This window comes from Eleutherodactylus coqui, chromosome 9, assembly GCF_035609145.1.
Source record: "Eleutherodactylus coqui strain aEleCoq1 chromosome 9, aEleCoq1.hap1, whole genome shotgun sequence".
Taxonomy (NCBI): Eukaryota; Metazoa; Chordata; class Amphibia; order Anura; family Eleutherodactylidae; genus Eleutherodactylus; species Eleutherodactylus coqui.
In genome coordinates this window covers 103,923,504-103,942,733 of record NC_089845.1, presented here as the reverse complement: position 1 = coordinate 103,942,733, position 19,230 = coordinate 103,923,504, and the positions used below count along the sequence as shown (strand labels likewise).

The 19,230-nt window shown below is 48.1% G+C and overlaps 1 protein-coding gene across 3 annotated transcripts in view; it reads left to right on the top strand.

Moving 5' to 3' along the window:
• The first annotated feature begins 5,836 nt into the window (after positions 1-5,836).
• The window catches only part of MTFR1 (mitochondrial fission regulator 1), a 33,605-nt gene continuing 20,211 nt past the window's right edge, over positions 5,837-19,230 (top strand). The window contains exons 1-4 of one of the 3 annotated variants that reach the window (XM_066578274.1): positions 5,850-5,983; positions 11,246-11,301; positions 13,858-13,913; positions 16,029-16,177. In XM_066578274.1, the coding sequence (XP_066434371.1) occupies positions 16,112-16,177 (66 nt within the window). In that variant the 5' untranslated portion in view covers positions 5,850-5,983; positions 11,246-11,301; positions 13,858-13,913; positions 16,029-16,111. Of the gene's footprint in view, positions 5,984-11,245; positions 11,302-13,857; positions 13,914-16,028; positions 16,178-19,230 lie in introns of all 3 variants that reach the window. The other 2 variants (XM_066578275.1, XM_066578273.1) reach the window with 2 other exon arrangements.

Below are 19,230 nucleotides of genomic sequence, written 5' to 3'. Positions count from 1 at the left end.
GAAGACAATAGAATAGGAAGCACAAAAGATCTCTTCCAGAAAATTAGAAATATAGGAGGTAAATTTCAGGCAAAAACAAAGATGGCAAGGATCTAACAGAAGCGGAAGAGATCAAGAGAAGGTGGGGAGAATATACGGAAGATCTGTATAGAAAGGATAGTAATATCAAGGACAGCTTTGAAGATGTGGTAAGTGAATTAGAACCAGACATCCTGAGGAGTGACGATGAATGGGCCTTAAGAAGCATTACTAATAACAAGGCAGCAGGAGACAACGGTATCCCAGTTGAACTGTTTAAAATCTTGAAAGATGATGCTGTCAAGGTAATGCATGCCATATGCCAGCAAATATGGAAAACACTGTGTGGATCATAATAAATTGTGGCCAGTTCTTGGTGGTATGGGGATACCAAGTCACCCTGTATACCTCCTGAGGAATCTGGACCAAGTAGCATCAGTGAGAACAGACCATGGAACTACAGATTGGTTTAAGATTGGGAAAGGAGTATGGCATGGTTGTATACTCTCACCCTACCTATTCAACTTGTATGCAGAACACATCATGCGACGAGCGGGGCTTGGTGAATCCAAGGCTGCAGTTAAAATCGATGGAAGAATCATTAACAATCTAAGACATGTAGATGATACAACTTTGATGGCTGAAAGCGAGGAGGAGCTGAGGAGCCTTATTACCAAGGTGAAAGAAGAAAGCGCAAAAGCTGGGTTGCATTAAACATTAAAAAAAAACACAAGATTATGGCAAGCAGATTGATTGACAACTGGCAAGTAGAGGAAGAAAACGTGGAGGCAGTGACAGACTTCATATTCCTAGGTGCAAAGATTACTGCAGATGCGGACTGCAGCCAGGAAATCAGAAGACGTTTATGTCTTGGGAGGAGAACAATGACCAATCTCAATAAAATGGTCAAGAGCAGAGACATCACACTGACAAAGGTCCACATAGTTAAAGCAATGGTATCCCCCATAGTAATCTATGGATGTGAGAGCTGGACCATAAGGAAGGCTGAGCGAAGGAAAATAGACGCTCTTGAACTGTGATGTTGGAGGGAAATGCTGAGAGTGCCGCAAGAAGATCAAACCAGTCCATACTCCAGGAAATAAAGCCAGACTGATATTAAAGGCAAAACTGAAGTACTTTGGCCACATAACGAGAAGACAGGATATCATGGAGAGGATGCTGATAGTGGGGAAAGGAAAGGCAAAAAGAAGAGGGGCCGACCAAGAGCAAGATGGATGGATGATATCCTTCAAGTGATGGACTGGACCTTGGAGAAGTTGAGGGTGGTGACAGCTGACAGGAAGCTCTGGCGTGGGCTGATCCACGAGGTCACGAAGAGTCGGAAGCGACTAAACGAATAAACAACAACTCCACTGTTGAGCCCCAGATCTGCTCACAGACTTGGCCCCAATCTAGGGGTCAAATTCAAGTGCGATCACCCAACATGATTTTTGCGTGGAAACTTTATAGAGAACTTACAAGTGAATTCTTTTTTTTCTACAACACAGATATCAAGGTTTCCATACTATTCTGAAGTAATGTTGATTTTGTTGTGTATTTGGGTGCGTGAACTGGACTTTAATTAGGCTGCATCCGCACAGGCTACAAAATCATCGCTACAATGTGAAGCCCTTGGTTTCCAATGGGTTCTTTCACATGAGCGATGTTTTGTAGCTCGTGCGGATGCAGCCTCAGTAGTGCTAAATGCTTGCTAGTTGTCATCCTCTGTTCGGTGTGCCATTTAAAGGTACTCATGACGCACACTCTCTTTTTATCCTGCACATCCATGGCAAGAATCGGATTTCTCCTATGGATACTCTGGTAAAATACATGCTTGCTGACTAATTTTGATCTGTGAACCTACTTATGGGGGCACTCTGTGTCCTCAGAAATTTATTCCCACCACATATCCTTCTCTAGAATGAATTCCCTGGTGAAGGGCATTACTGAGGTCTGTGTCTTATTTGTGCCCAGGTAGGTGGCTGTGTATATCTCTATGCACATCACTATGCTGTGATGAAGAGGTGTGCCAGCATATTATTATTAGAGATGAGCGAGCGTACTCGCTAAGGCAAACTACTCGAGTTATTAATAATAAAAATAAATTAGACAAAAAATAAAAAAAAATTTAAATAAAGAACAAATACACATGAAACACATTTCAAATAAAATATATTTGATTTATTAACCCATTAAGGACCATGCACTACCATAGGAATATATGCTTTATTTATACACATTTTTAAGGCAATACTGAACAAAGTAACAGAGAAAATACGTGGAAAATTGGGGCGTTTTCTTGTTTATGTCCTAAATTAAATTAATAAAAAATATAGTGATAAGGAATGCTAAAATAAAAAACAAAATGAAAAAAAAAATGTGTTAGCCAGTAGACCAAAGTGTGATTGTTCTCAGTAAGAGGAACCAAGTAATCTTCTAGATATAACTTTTAACGGGAAAAAAAATACATGATGTTACAGTGAGCTTTCCAACCTCTCAAAGTTCTTCCTTGTCCCGATACCGCGCTTGTGAATGTGCCTCGCATCACATCCGTGAAATTCCGAGTTTTACGTGCGATAGAGGATCGGAAGTGTTTCCCATTGATTTCAATGGGAAACCTCCATGCACATCATATGGCATACGAGAGCCATACGAGGCATTAAAGGTCCCATTGACCTGAATGGGCAATGCGTTCTGAGGAACGGGAAGAGATAGGGCATACTCGTGTATATTACTCCATTTAGAAGAATGGGGTTCATATTTGCGTAAGATTTGTGCCTCTCGCAACACACAAACCTTGCGTGAGTTTCTCGGCTGTGTGAAAGTGCCTTAGGCTGGCATCACACGAGTGTATGTGTATTTGCACGCACCGCAGTGCAACTTTTTTGGGCACTGAACGAGGCTTTTTTGCACGTATTGGCGCATTTTACTGTACTTTTTTCCCCGTGCAGCAAACAGACTCACCGATTGAAATAGCTAATTTGTCTAATGAGTTCCAGATGTTTCTTTTTCCATTGGAATCACGCAGCATCTTATGCATCTCCTTGCGTATTGCGCACGCATTTGTGCGCCCCCCATTGACCTTTATGGGGACATTTGGGGGGCAAATGTGCAGGAAAATAGAGCATGCTGCGGGGTTTTTTTTTTGTGCGACTGCAATCAATGGTTTCTGTTCTCTGAGTATTTTGTGCGCACATGAGCCCATGTGAATCTAGCCTTAAAAATAAAATTCGGAGCGTATTTTACAAGCACTCCAAAACCGCCACAGAACGTGCTTTTTCCTTCACATTCACGGAAACAAACCGTGTATTCTGCGAATGCTCTATTTTGCTGAGGATTCCGCGTGGACAGCTTCCATTGAAGTCAAACCCGCAACTCATCCCCAATTGCCATCGCTGCGGGTCCCTGTGTCGTCGGCTAGCGACGGCATAGGAAAAAGACATTTTTTCATCCACAGTACAGAAAATGCCGGTACGCGGGGTCGCCGGCCAGGGGGAGAGCTGGATTCCACTGTAGGAATCTGCATGTGGAGTCCGCCTCTGCCATGGGCAGCCGGCCATAGCGCGTGCACCCCGAGTTCTTCTCACGTGGATTCTGCATCCCTTTATTTTCAGTTTACATTGTGTGAATTTTTTTTTTTGCACATGGATTTGAAATCTGGAAAAAATTGTGGAAAAAATAGTATAGGTGGCGGCTCTGGCCACAGAAACTGCAGCAGCTGGGAGCCCGGGGATTTACCCTTTGGAGCGGGGCTAAATCTACGGCACTTGAAGAGGGAAATCAATGGCTGAGATGCCGTGGTGGCTTTTTGTGACAGCATTGTGACTATAGCCTGACGGCTTACATGGGAAAGGAATAAAATCAATGAAAAGCATCAGGAGTAAAAATTGTCCACAGAATGTGCTGTTTTTCTGTAAAATGCTATATAAATTGACCCTCAATGGGGCAGAGTGATGAGGTATTAGTGTATCTTGACGCCACCAGAAGCTAGGGGTCTGACAGGAAGAACGCCCCTCTCACACCACTAGCTTCTGATACGGTCAAGCCTGCAAGGTCCTTAGCACAGTACATGCTGTAAGATGCAGCATGTACAGGTGATAATGTAAGGCAAACAATACTGTTACCCGCAGCTACAGGTGCCGGCCTCACCTCTTGTGCTACGCTGCCTAGACGGTGATCTCCGTTGCGGCTGCCCCCCGCTCATAGCTGCCGCCCTGAGCTATAGTGCTCTGCTGCTGGGCCTGTGTGCTCCATGGCCGCCGCTCCCCCATTTGACAGATTTCGCGCTCAGCGCTGACCGGACATTGAGCTATGTGCTGGCCGCTTCCCCGCTGACAGCTGGCGGCCTTAACGCTTTTGCTTTGCCGCCACTATAGTCGCAATGGGGGAGGGGGGGGGGGCATAGCGCTGTCTCTCTGTTTGCGGTCTTGGCCCGGCCCGGGAGAGGGGGTCATACCGGTCTGTGTCTTTCCCTCCGGCCCTGTGGGCTCCCTGCATCCGCCGCTGTGTTTCACTGAACTCGGCTGGGGGTGCCTGTGCCTATTGTGGAGCGGCAATGGCGGTGCTGTAACGACAGAAGGACGATTTTGCCTGTGTGCTGCAACACTCAGTAGGGTTGTGCGTGGGTGGACAGGCTCTGCATTTGCACCACGGACCGCTTAATTTTTTTTAAACCCTTTCCAGTCCAATTTGTATCCTGGTTTTCCTAGGGGGCTTACTGTTTTTCTGCCATTATACAACGGCGCTATCTGCTGGCTAAAGCCAGTACTGCATGAGGTGACACGTTGGAAAGGCTCCGACAGCAGAGAGGCTGGCAACATACAGTAAGAGAACCCCGACGGAAGTCTAGTAACATCGGAGCTGTACAGCCTTAAATCATAATGTCTTCACAGGCCAGACAGTGGATTGGAAAGGGTTAAAGGGGTTGTCTCGCGGCAGCAAGTGGGGTTATACACTTCTGTATGGCCATATTAATGCACTTTGTAATATACATCGTGCATTAAATATGAGCCATACAGAAGTTATTCACTTACCTGCTCCGGTGCTAGCGTCCTCGTCTCCATGGTGCCGTCTAACGCTGTCTTCTCCTTCCATTTAGACGCGCTTGCGCTGTGCGGTCTTCTGCTGTGTTCAATGGAGCCGCTCCGGCATGCTCGCACTGGAGAGCTGGTCTGCACATGCGCAGAAGACCTCGGCGGCGCGAGCACGCCGGAGCGGCTCCATTGAACACAGCAGAAGACCGCACAGCGCAAGCGCGTCTAAATGGAAGGAGAAGACAGCGTTAGACGGCACCATGGAGACGAGGACGCCAGCACCGGAGGAGGTAAGTGAATAACTTCTGTATGGCTCATATTTATAATGCACGATGTACATTACAAAGTGCATTAATATGGCCATACAGAAGTATATAACCCCACTTGCTGCCGCGAGACAACTCCTTTAATGCTCATTTTACTGCCCTTCCACTGCCTAGTTTAAAGCCTGCTGGGCAGCCAATCAGCATTAGGGGGCGTCACCCTGTCAATCTTGACTCCACCAGGACTTCCTGGTGGCGTCAAGATACACTAATACCCAGCGATGAAACCGTCTACAAGAAAAACTGCATTAGTTTCCCATAGCAACCAATCACATCATAGCTTTCGTATTATTAAGAGCACGATGAGAAAAGAAAGCTGAGCTGTGATTGGTTGCTATGGGCAACAAACACCGTTTCCAGTATATCATGTAATGTGTTTTGTAGGCCAGTTTGCCAGGACTCAAAATGTCCGCAGCCTGCAGCGCGCGCGCCCCCCACGTGTTCTGCTGGCCCCGCCCCTCCGTGTGCCGGCTGCAGCGTGGACGTCGCTGACGCAGCGGGCAGGTGTTGTCGCCGCGCTACTGGTTCTGGAAGTCCGTCCTGTGTGATCTGTCAGCGCGGGGAGGTCACGTGACTGGGCAGTTGCGTCTGGCTGCAGGTTCGTGGACGGTAGGTGTTATAACCGGTGTCTCCGCAGTACATACAGCGGCCGCTGCCGCCCCGGCTGTGTTGTAGGTGAAGCTGAAGACAAGGTCACGGCACCTGACGGCTGTGTACTGGGCGCCCCGGCTGTATGTACTGTGTGTGATGGAGGGTCCAGCTGGACGTCCCAACATCTGTCACTGCAGCAGGGCGTCCTTTATCATGTGTCTACAAGGAAAACTGCCGCTGTTGCCCTTGGCAACCAACCAAAGTACTGCTTACAGTGTCGGGCATGGACTGACCTCTGGTTGTTGCTACGGGCAACAGGCAGTCCTACTGTTGGACAGGTTTGATAAATGAGGCCATTGTTGTCTTTCGGCTACCTGGCGCCTCCTCCTGGCAGACACGTTTGGCTGCGCTGCTCTGCTGACATCCTGTAGCGTTTGCTTGCCAGTTGCTGTCCTAAATGGAGATCCTTCATGAATGAGGCGCCTCAGGTTATACGGCACCCCCCCCCCATCATAAGGAAAACCAATATGTCGCCCTGATTGGCCGTCTGCCTGTATCTTGTTTGTGCAGATAGCAGCGTACCCACACTGACCAGCGCAGGGAATAGATACGGCCCCAGAGCCGAGCCCGCGATACAAGGCTGCTCTCGCGCACACCGTCTGTCAAACACTGTGATTTACCACAATTTCGAACACCTCCTACAGCGTTCACCAGTGTTCACCGCACTCCATCACTGTAAGGGTAATGAGGTGCGCTACAAAGCTCTTAAATACACGGCAGTAGAGCAGACCGCGGTCGGAAATCGCGGCATTAGAAACGCCGCATTCAAATGCCAATCTGCTAAGCCCAATTGAAATCAATGGGGACGTTTTACAGTGTTTACCGCAGCGTTTGAAATGCCGCAAAAGCGTCGTATGTTGGAGCTGCCAACGGAAATGCCGCCCCGGGGTGCCAACGGAAATGCCGCCCCCGGACTAAGCTGCATACTCCTGCTGTGTTCACAGAGCGCTCTGAGCGGGGTATACAGAACACAGCTCGACTGCTTGTCTTCTGTATACTCCTGCTGTGTTCACGGAGCGCTCAGCTGGTATATAGCCGAGCATCCCGAGCGGGGTATACAGAACACAGCTGGAGCGCTGTCTTCTGCATACTCCTGCTGTGTTCTCCAAGTGGGATACCAGCTGAAACAATAGTATCAGCGGTATCCCACTGAGAGCTCGGCCTGCGGCACTGATAAGGTTCATCGTTTTCTTACAGTTTGCTGAAAGACAATGTTGAGCGAATTGTTAACAAAAACTCCACAATGGCCGTGCGTTTAGACACAACGATTATTGCTCAAAAGACAGCTTTTGAGCGATAAGCGTTGTCTAAATGGCACTTAAGTCTGGCGGTGCAGAAGCTCAACTACTGATCGCCTCATGGCGGACGTGATGAGGAACAGGACAATTGGAGCCCCCTGTCCTAGTGATTTGTGAGGCTCTCTGGGGGGTCCTGGCGCTGCCGGCGAGGGCTCTCTGGGGGGTCCTGGCGCTGCCGGCGAGGGCTCTCTGGGGGGTCCTGGCGCTGCCGGCGAGGGCTCTCTGGGGGGTCCTGGCGCTGCCGGCGAGGGCTCTCTGGGGGGTCCTGGCGCTGCCGGCGAGGGCTCTCTGGGGGGTCCTGGCGCTGCCGGCGAGGGCTCTCTGGGGGGCCCTGGCGCTGCCGGCGAGGGCTCTCTGGGGGGCCCTGGCGCTGCCGGCGAGGGCTCTCTGGGGGGGCCCTGGCGCTGCCGGCTCTCTGGGGGGGCCCTGGCGCTGCCGGCTCTCTGGGGGGGCCCTGGCGCTGCCGGCTCTCTGGGGGGGCCCTGGCGCTGCCGGCTCTCTGGGGGGGCCCTGGCGCTGCCGGCTCTCTGGGGGGGCCCTGGCGCTGCCGGCTCTCTGGGGGGGCCCTGGCGCTGCCGGCCCTCTGGGGGGGCCCTGGCGCTGCCGGCTATCCTCACCCACTCTTTTTAGAGTGATGGGAATGATTAATCAGTGATAAGACTGTTGGTTATCCTCAGCTTTTGGGCCACAGACGTCGTCGGGAGCTGGTAGATGTATAAAGCTCCCTGCAGTCATCACCAGGGGACAAGAACACTGCGGGTGCAGTGGGCGCACAGCAGTGAAGACCATGCCAGGACTTTAGAAGCCCTTAAGTTCCACCTATTTTTCATTGACTATTTTCAAGAACTATAACTCAAATTTTTCCATTGAGAATATTTTTGTGGAACGGGTTTTAGTTTTTATTAGCACACTTTTCTGGGTACTTCTAACTTATCAGCTGGTATCGATGAATAAAATGCCAACCCCGTGTGCGCCAGGGCATAATAGAGGGGGTCCTCCATCTATGAACAGGAATGAAGAGCAGCTCTATTATTGGTGGACTCCGGCCGCCCTTGTGGGACTGTGATCCCGTCTGTGGCAGCAAGGTGAGAGCTGGTATTAGTCGGGCACCTGCTGTTGACGACGTGGCACTACTGCTATACCCGTGCCATGGATGCACCGTTGTAGTATGGACACTGCAATTGGGATATAATGAGACGTCTGTTTTTGGTGGGGGGTTATAGGGGTATTTCCATCTTAGACATATCCACAGGATGTGATAGAAATGTCTGATAGGTGTGGGTCTCATCTCTGCGACCTGGATCTTGCTCCAGAAAGGGGGGGCTCCCAAGACCAGTCATGAGAACCCAGCAGACGGGGAAGAACTAAAGCCTAGTCCGCCCTGAACCCCTCAGAGCTGCTCTGACATGCTTGTCTCTTGCGCTGATGGCGGCGGGGGACATTGGGAGGCCTCATTTTCCCTGATGAGACAATCATTGAGACCCTTGAAAAACCTTTATGTTGCTAAGAGCTGACCGGATAGTGCAGACTATTAGCGTTTGCCGTGCAGATACTACTACTGGGAGATGGAACAATACCTCTGCAGCGCCACCTACTGTATGGCCACATTCCTGCAAATCAATGCTTGACTCTTTATACAGGTCTGTAGAGCAATGATTGGGAATTGAAAACCAAGGCAGAATCCATACACAGACAGCTGTTTCTGGGTTTTTGCCCCTCATTAGTGTGCAGTAGGATCCTAGCTTGGCTAGTGAGAGGTCTGACCCATGTCACAGGGTCAAGTATTGACTTGCAGGAATGCTGCCATTGACTAGGTGGCGCTGCAGAGATATTATTCCATCTCCCTTATTTGCATATTACCCATAGGAGCATGGATGGCCTTATCAGTCCCCTCACTCACCTTCTTGGTGCTCCCCCTAAGGAGTGATGTTACCCCTCCCGATCTCTGACCTAGGAGTTGTTGAGTGTCCTCCTTGTTCTGCGCAGTTCGTCACACCCAGCCTGGCGTTGTGCAATCAGACGAATGCTACAGCATGTAGTAACACTCCTACGTCTCCCATTTTATTAGTAGTTTTGGCCTCCTTTGTATCTCCTGGTTAAATTTGTGGTCCTTGCCTTAGGAAAATGTAAGGAGGCAGGGGAGTCCCTGGCTGATTGTCTCCTCCACTAGCGCCCCCTTGGTGCCGGAGAAGACATGCGGGCGGTGCAGATACAATCATTCAGCAACCTGGGTATATTTGGGTATTTGCTCGGCACATGGCAGTAAAGCTGTTGGGTTTCTTTATTTTTGTTACGGAAGCTGGTTGCGCAGAGGATTGCACTATTTTCGCTGTTGGCGAATACGCCCTACCAATATCGCATAGGCGGCCATTTTACTGCCGTTTTTTTTTTTCTTGCTGCTGATTTGGCTCAGATTTCACCCTTTTGCATTCCGAATGGTAAAATCCACGGCATAGCAGGAAATGTTGCAGATGTAAAACCCGCGCCTCGCCTCCATTTCCGAGCAGATTTGGTACAGATGAGAATCGTTTAATTTTCATCCACTTGGCAGTGGCGGTAAATGCTGCGGATGTTCGTGTGGGCCGGTCTTGTGGGAGCGTTCCCTACAGACACCTTGCCATAAAAAGGAACTGATCAGGTGACATCATCCTGCGCTCTCCAATCCTCGACCGGACTATAGATACACGGAGCTATTAATGTCGCCATGTTTGGGTTTTCTTGAGCTAGGCCATTCTCTGTGTGCCTGTGAGAAGGCGTCTGTAATATAGCGCCATACAATGCCGCGGCACGGGTCCTCTATATCCCGTGAGCCGCCCGCTCGGCTGTGTGGTGAGGAGGAGCGCTGCACGTGGTGACTAGTTGGATGGGAAGCTGCACCCCTGTGACTCATGATGGTTTCCTCAGACACCTCTTCCATCATATAGTCTACGGCTGAGATGTCCCCAGTCCTCCCCGCAGGCTATCTTCCAGGTCTGTCACTACATTTGGTACATATATACCCCATGTGTACCGATTTTGTTTGCCCTATGCCAGGGGATTTCCTGATGCGCAGGTTGACTGTAACTCATGCTTGTACTGGGAACGCCGCTTTATGAAAGATCCTCTATAAAATCTGTCAATACAATAGAATGGGCATAAAAACGAATTTAGGGGGGGGGGGGGGGGGGGAGTCAGTGTAGTCCAACACAGTCCATGAGATGCATACAGATTTAAAGGGGTATCCCATGCTATAAATGGCTTCTCCTGTCCTCCACCTTGTCCTATGGACTTTGTGGAGTTAATTCCCTTCCTTAGGAGACCCCATTCTTCTGACCAGAGTGCCCCTCACTGCCTGATGATGTATTACATGGTCACCCGTTCATTAGCGGCACAGAGTTGAGGTGATGCGGCCGATCTCCCTTCACTCCTACCTAAGGCTTGGATGTTCTCGGCGCTCCGTCGGTCTCGGTGGCCTTTGGTTAATCAGTGGGAGGGTTTTTCTTAATCATAAATTGGGTTTCTGGTGGAATAGCAAGCCGGCTTTAGTGTCCTACAAGACCCAGTACTTGGCCAGCATCAGGTTTGGTTTGGCAACCTTGTTTTTTGGCCCTGTGGTTATTAGTCTTTGTAATAGACCCTGTAATCCTCTCTGTTATAGACTTCTAGAAGTGGTGGATGATCTTCAGTTTTTTTTCTCTTCTCATGAAAATCAAACCTATAGTTTTACTAATAAAGCTTCACATGCACTGCAAATAGCAGTCAGCTGACAAACTGTAAGTTAAGGTCGGCTCAATGCTGATCTGTGTTAGTAGTGCCATCCAAATTACTGATCACCTAAACTGAAAATTCACAACATGCAAACATGGTGCTGCTATTAAAATGACTATTCTTGTATGATGTAGCATTACTTTAACAGTTAAAAAGCTTGTTTTTTTTGTTTTAGGGATTGTGATGCCACTGAAAATGTACAGCTGAAAGCGCAGACAGAGCCTGGTTAAGGTATGGCCATATTCTTATATATTACGTTTGGGGCTATAAATCCTGAAAGCTTAAAGGGGTTGTCTTGCGAAATCCAGTGGGGTTATACACTTCTGTATGGCCATATTAATGCACTTTGTAATGTACATCGTGCATTAAATATGAGCCATACAGAAGTTTATTCACTTACCTGCTCCGTTGCTAGCGTCCCCGTCTCCATGGCGTTTTGGCTCCGCCCCCTTGTACGCATCATCGCATAGCTCCGCCCCCATCACATGTGCCGATTCCAGCCAAGGGGGTGGAGCCAAAACGCTGATGCTTCAGAGACCAGCCGAAGGGAGAAGATCCATCTGCGCAAGCGCGTCTATAAAAGCAAGAAGACACCGAAATTAGACGGAGCCATGGAGACGGGGACGCTAGCAACGGAGCAGGTAAGGGAATAACTTCTGTATGGCTCATATTTAATGCACGATGTATATTACAAAGTGCATTAATATGGCCATACAGAAGAGTATAACCCCACTTGATTTCGCGAGACAACCCCTTTAAAGCTTTTCTTCAGCAAGAGCAAGTTATTTTCTATCCACCGGATAAAGGGGTAACTTGCTGATCAGTGGGGGTCTGACCATTGGGACCTCCACCAATTTCAACAGGAGGGTTCCAATGCATTCGGGACTGAACAGAGTGGCAGTTACACATGCCAGCTATTTCATTGGGACTGCTGGAGATGGTCAGGTGCTTGAACCCATCCGGTGGGGAGTGATAACTGGCTGGCATGGCATAACCCCTTTAGTAAACCAGAGTAATGTTACGTGCTTGTCCATTGTTGGGAGAAAGTTATCAAGGGGATCTTGTCTGTTTTGATATCTACATCAATATCTATGTGTGACCACTGACGGGGACCTTCGTGTTAGGAATCTACACCAGGGTTCAGTTGTCGGAGATTGTTTAGAAAATGGCAGAGAGCGGACAAGTGAACCGAAAAAAGGAAATTGGAGTAACAACACTTTCAGTTAACTTCTGACATATCAGAGACCTATCAAAAGTATTGATCAGTGAGGGCTGATGCACTGTTCCCCCTCGGCGGTCTTCGCTGCTTGTCGTCTGCTTCCAGCAGCTAAAGCCGACCCTCATAGAGGTCTATAGAAAATGCTATATACTTCTATGACAGTTGTTGGGAACAGCGCTTCAGTGAGCGCTGCAGCCCCTCTTTCTAGTGATCAGCGGGGTTCTCAGCGGCGGCCCCATTGAAAAAAATGGGCAATATCGCAAAAAAAAAGAGGCTACGTGTTTTTTTTTTGTTTTTTTTAAACGCAGCATCGCAGGAGTGAAAATATCGCAAATGAGAATGAAACCATTGAAAGCCATTGGTTTCATAATCATGCGTTTTCACTCTCGCATTATGAGAAAATCGCACGATTTTCTCGCCAGTGTGAAGGAGCCCTAAGAGTAGTCGCACATTTTAAAAGGGGAGTAATGATATTTTATTATCTGCAATTTGTTAAGTTTAAGTTTGAAAAGTCTTGGTCATCTCCTTTTTAATTGATAACTCTGCATCTGACAAGATCTTACAATGTCTGGAAGGATTCTATTCCAAGGGTCTCATGGTCTTCTTTGTATGGGCACAGACTGAAAGGAGGTCTGGGCAATCCGAGTTATTTGAAAAAATTACCAGACAGGTCAACTAGTATTTCTCCATTCTAAAACAAACCTTCCCCTTTGGCTCTTTATAGAGGCCACTGAGATCTACCCCTTACCATTGATTCAGTCTTGTGGACTCCACCAGTACACAGGCCTCCTATTAGGAGACCTTCTCTTAAGGTCTGGGACTCCGTTAAGTATTTGGGTAACTTGATTTCCCCTCACTTATCCCTTCTGCCTTTTCTATGGAACCCTATGTTCCCTCTCAGGAAGGAATTTCCCTAGAGTTTAGGGCATGGATAAATGGAGGCTTCGCCAAACTTTACCATCTACTTTCTGTAGAAGGCATCACCTCATTTCCCAGCCTCCAAAAAAACTTTACCTTCCTCTGAGCCATTTACAACTCAAACACGTGACATCATTGCTCCTTAAGAATATTCCTCACTGACTATTAGAGACTTACTGTCATAAATTATCACACACAGGGGCTTAAAGCCCCACAAATATGACCTAGACCGGTCCATTCATCCTATCCTGCACTAACGGATGACTTTCGATGGGAGACAGATGTGAGAAATGCCCTTACTGAGGAGGATTGGTCTCAGATTTGGAGACTAAGCAACAAAGCCCTCACAACATACTAATGCTAGAGACTTCTTTTAGGGTCTTGTTTCACCGGTGGTATTCCCCGTCCGAATAGGCGTGCGGTACCAAGATCTCCTTCATACTGCTGTCTGGGTTGTCTATCCCCAGGTGACATGGTCCACATCTGGTGTCCTGCTCTCAAGTTAAGAGGAGTTGGATCAGAGTTTCTTCACTTATTTACTCTGTAACAGGATACAACATATGTACAAATCCATAGGAAGTCTTATTGAATAAACGTATTGCCAATAGTCCACTAGGCTCACGGAAATGAATCTCCCTTTTTTTTCCTAGCTACTAAACTAATCATTGCCCAATCATGGCGGGAGGCTTCCTTGGACTTTTCTAAGGTAAAGCAATGGATGAAGTGGTACTTGGTCCTCGAGAAATTAACATCAGTAGTCATTGATCGACATGAGGAATTTTTGAGAGTCTGGACCCTGAAGATAATTATGCCCTACCTTCCCAAAATATGTCTTGAGTCTTCTTATAAGGCCTTTAACGCCTTAATGACACTGGGTACACAGTTACGTGCATTCAGCGTTTGTATGTAGAGGGATCGTTGGCTGATCCTGCTCTGTACAACGTTTAAATGCCCCGATCAGAGTTTGGAGGTTCTAAATGGCCCCCCGTAATGAGATTGCAGATTGCCATGGCAGCCAGGAGCCTCCTGAAAGACCCCAGGGCTGCCGTTACAGATTGCCTATCGAGCCATGCTTGTGGCGTGGCTTGACTGCTTGATAAGGCGCTCCCGCACAGCCTTGTTTTTCTTACCCAGTTTTCAGCTCTGCAAGAGATTTCTCCACCTTATGCTGTTCTTTCCAGTAAGGCCGCTCTCACACAGGCGCTTTTTACCCTAATTAACGCGGCATTTTGAACGCTATGTTAATTGCGGTGTAATGCTCCCATTAAAAACAATGGGACGTCGCAGACATGAGCTCGACCGTCGCGCTGGACGGCGCTGCGTGATTTTCAAATGCTGTGCGCTCTATCTTTGTCTGGTTAGCCCACCTCTTCACCCATCACACTAAAACACACTGTCCGCCTCAGGGAGCTGCGACCGAAAATGAAAGTAAAATCGCGGCAAAGCGCCGCATTTGAAATCACAGCACTTTGCCGTGTTCACATGCGAGAGGACCCTTAGGTTCTGGCCAGGCCATTATTTCAGTAGAAGCCCATCCAGAACAGGTGGCTGTATTAAGTTTATAGAAATGTCACTTCTGGTGCGTTAAGTCCCTTTTACACAAGCTGGTTCTCGTTTGAATGAGCACATGAGCCTGTCACGTCACCACTAACTAGTTCGCGCTCGTGCAGCCTGTTTAGACAGGCAGATCATCGTTGACAATCGGTCACTTCTCTCGCAGTGCTTCTATGTGAAACACAGAGCGGGGAGTGCTTACGAGAACATAACGAGAAGTAAGAGAACCAGTGATCATTTTTATGTTGGCTGGAACTGAGCGACTAACGAGAAGTGCGCAATTCTCGTTAGTCATTTAGTCGCTGGCTCGCATTCAGAACAAAAATCACTCACTTTGGTTCATTTGAGTGGCCGTTACTTGTGTTACTCCTTCATGTCCTTTACTGATGTAGAAGACATTTGCAATCTGATTTAGGCCGGCTGTCCACGGGCAATGCGGTATCCCGCGGCGGAGCTTCGCCGATGCCCAGGAGCAGGAAGGTGCTGCCGAATCTCCGCCGGTCAGCCCTATCTAATAGATAGGCTGACTGCAGAGAATTGGGGCAATTCGCAGCATGCTGCGAATTGCCCGCCACGAGCGGAGAACCACAATGACTCTCCGCTCGCGGACAGGTGCCAGGGCTTCCCATTGCTATGGGAAGCGTCGGCTGGCGTGATTCGCCACCGGTTTACCGCCGGCGAATACACTGCCTTGGACAGGGGGCCTTATTAACCGCTTATTTTCTTTTGTTTAAAAATTTAAACATTTTCAATAAAAACCAATGTAATGTATTGTGTGACTTTCTTTTTTTTTTACATGTACCCCAAAATGAAACCAATACAAACTACAGCGAGCCACATAAGCACATGAAGTGACCGATTCTTCTTTTCCATGCTCTAATCATAGACCTGCGATATTAGTAACCGTTTTCAGGCTTGTTCTAAACACTGAAGAGCTTGCTGTCAGATTGATCCCCAGTAAAGTGTACCGTCCATTTGGCGGTATAATGCAGGCAGATGGAACGGGCGATGCTCTATACCATCAGGGATCGGCTGCCGGACTACTTCCACATCACATAAGAGGAGATGTTCCAGCAATGATCACCCAAACACTGTAACAAAGTGCCTAGAAGTCCTTTATGACCAAATCCTAAAACTAGTAAGATCTGTGATTTGTAAGCCTCGTCTTCCCACAGTATTCCCTCGGGGTGCTATAAGCGGCATTGTTTTCCATGTCTCCTCTCCTTGTAGGGCCGGCAGATGTAACTGTTTAGATTTGTCTTTGCAGCGTGACTATGGAGCAGCAGCTTCCCAGCAGACCCCGGCTGTTCATAGACTGCTGCCCGCCGCACACGGATCTACTGCCGTCTGATGCTGCACTGGATCCTGCGGCTGCTTAGGATGCTTCTACAGCAAGTCACTCACAACATGGAATCGGTGAGTTACCGACCGGGGGACATTGTGGTCATCCCTTCATGTGAAGGAGTTACATCATCAGTAATAGCTGCATTGGAAGACCGTAATACATAACAGGAAATCCCAGAAGTATTGTAATAAAGAGATGAGCCAATTATTGTACCAAAGGGACTGCAATTATCATTAAGACCTGAATGATCGAGCGCCCATAAACATCAACTGCCCATTTGTAAATGAGAAATATATGCAATGACGAGCCATGGAAGATGCTTATGGTCGCCAACATAGTGGTTACTACCTCGTTGTGTTACTGCTTGGGCTACGCAGTGACGGAAGGGTCATTAAAAGAGTAAAGACTGTAAATGGGCCTTCATGAGGAATTCCAGGCTTGCTGAATAAATCAGTCTACTTTGCAACTTTCGTCTTCATGCTTGGAGATGCAGCTGCTTTTCTTATGCTATCAGAGGGTCAGCTGCATGTGTGTAACCTAGGGAAGGGAATCTGGTCTCTTCAGTCTTGTTTCACACGGGAAAGAGTGATATGGCTGATATCACGCTAGTCTAAGTGCATTTTACCTGCGGATGCCAGGCAATTTTCAGGCAAAAACGCCTCGCTTCTGTGAAATTCCAATCCTCTCACGCGATAGAGGATCAGAAGGGTTTCCCATTGGTTTTAATGGGAAGCATCACATCTTACGGTATGTGTATGTAGCCTAAGAGTACATTCACACGGAAGAGAAAAGGATGGGAGTTTTGTGCGTTGCAAGGCAAAACTCGGATGAAAATACAACCGTTACTTGCTATAGACTTGTCACAAAGTTATATATTATTGATTTAATTACCTTAAAAACACTAAGCTAGGGCACGAGAAGGAAGGCACATCTGATGAGTGCCCAAAAGACAGAGACAAACTAGACAAACACTCCACACACGAGAACAGACTCAAAGTTTACATGCAACTCCCATTTGAGATCCCACTATTTTCCTGATGAACCACTTCATTTGTGGGGAGACGTGTTGAAGAACTTCTATTTGAGCTGAATAGTCTTAAAGGGGTTGTCTCGCGAAAGCAAGTGGGGTTATACACTTCTGTATGGCCATATTAATGCACTTTGTAATATACATCGTGCATTAAATATGAGCCATACAGAAGTTATTCACTTACCTGCTCCGTTGCTGGCGTCCCCGTCTCCATGGCGCCGTCTAATTTCGGTGTCGTCTTGCTTTTTTAGACGCGCTTGCGCAGATGGGTCTTCTCCCTTCGGCTCGGCAGCAGTGGCGTTTTGGCTCCGCCCCCTTGTATGCGTCATCGCGTAGCTCCGCCCCCGTCACATGTGCCGATTCCAGCCAATCAGGAGGCTGGAATCGGCACATGTGACGGTGGCGGAGCTACGCGATGATGCATACAAGGGGGCGGAGCCAAAACGCCGCTGCTGCCGAGCGGAGCCGAAGGGAGAAGACCCATCTGCGCAAGCGCGTCTAAAAAAGCAAGACGACAATCGGGCGATTAGACGCTGAACTTAGACGGCACCATGGCGACGGGGACGCTAGCAACGGAACAGGTAAGTGAATAACTTCTGTATGGCTCATATTTAATGCACGATGTATATTACAAAGTGCATTAATATGGCCATACAGAAGTGTATAACCCCACTTGCTGCCGCGGGACAACCCCTTTAACTGAGTATTCCAAATGGTGGAATCCTCTCATGAGCTGAATTATAGAACTCCTATTTTTCACACTGCATCATATATGTGGCCCCCGTATTTCATATATCTGGGCCCCATCCGTATTTCCATTTGTGCTGCTTTGCTCCTCTGGGAATACTTACATATGAGTTATATCACATATCTCAGGCCCCGCACCATCAGTGGAGCCTGTGAGATATGACTGCGAGTCCAAATCACTTTGTGAGTCTGTTCTCGTGTGTGGAGTGTTTGTCTAGTTTGTCTCTGTCTTTTGGGCACTCATCAGATGTGTCTTCTAGTGCCCTAGTTTAGTGTTTTGAAGGGGATTAATCAATAAAATTTTCTAGCGTTTCTTGTCTATTCTGTAAAGGCCATTATTTGCTATGGGTGTCTATGATTCTAAATGGGCAATTTTTCGATGTGAGACAAAAAAATCGCAGTATGTTCTATTTTCGGGCAGGTCTCAGGGTGTCCGTGTGCTGCGAGATGTGAGTGGTGCCTGGGAATGTCAGGTGTGACTCGCTCTTGCCCATATGAATGTACCCTTAGGATCATGCAGGCTGCAGCAAGTTCTGACTCAAATGTGGATCTAATGACCTGAACTAATAGCAGCATACACTGAATGGCCCCTTTATTATATCCGCCCATCTAGTAGTACTTTGGACTTCCTTTGACCTTCAGAACTGCAGCAGTTCATCATGGGTTAACTTTTTACTAGATGTTGAAATAGTTCAACGAAAATATTGACCCACGTGGACAGGAAAGCTTCTTGTAGTTGCCACCTACTAACCTGCTCTGAACAGCCCAGTCCACCTCACCCCAAAGATGCTCTATGGGATTAAGATCCGGGGATTGTGAAAGCCAAGGAAACGGGGAAAACTCGCTGTTGTGTGCCTGGAACCAGTCGGGGGCGACCACCCTTGTAGCTTGGTGCATTGTCCTGCTGAAGGCGTCCTTCTGTCGTAGGGTAGCCACTGACCTGAAGGGAGGCTGAAGTAAGCCTTACTGTCCAAACCTCCATCCACTGGTATCAGAGGGCCAAGGGAGTGCCAAAAATACTTTTCCCACACCATTACTCCACCAGCTGAAACTGTAGTCACCTGACAGAAAGGGTTTGTCGCTTCATGCTGTTTGCGCCAAATTCTGACCTCCCACGGTGCAACATTAATCTGGACTCCTCTGACCAGGTGATTTTTTTTCCACTGCTCAGCAATTCAATTTTTGTGCCCTTTTGCCCACTGGAGTCTGTTTCTTTTAGACGGCAATGACGCTCAAACTGGTCATCTGCTGTTCTAGCCATCCGTGGTAAGCAACGGCAAGAGTGTGTTCAGAGACATCAGTTGGGGCACCGGCGTTGTGTTCGGCTGCAGTGTCCCTGACTGCACT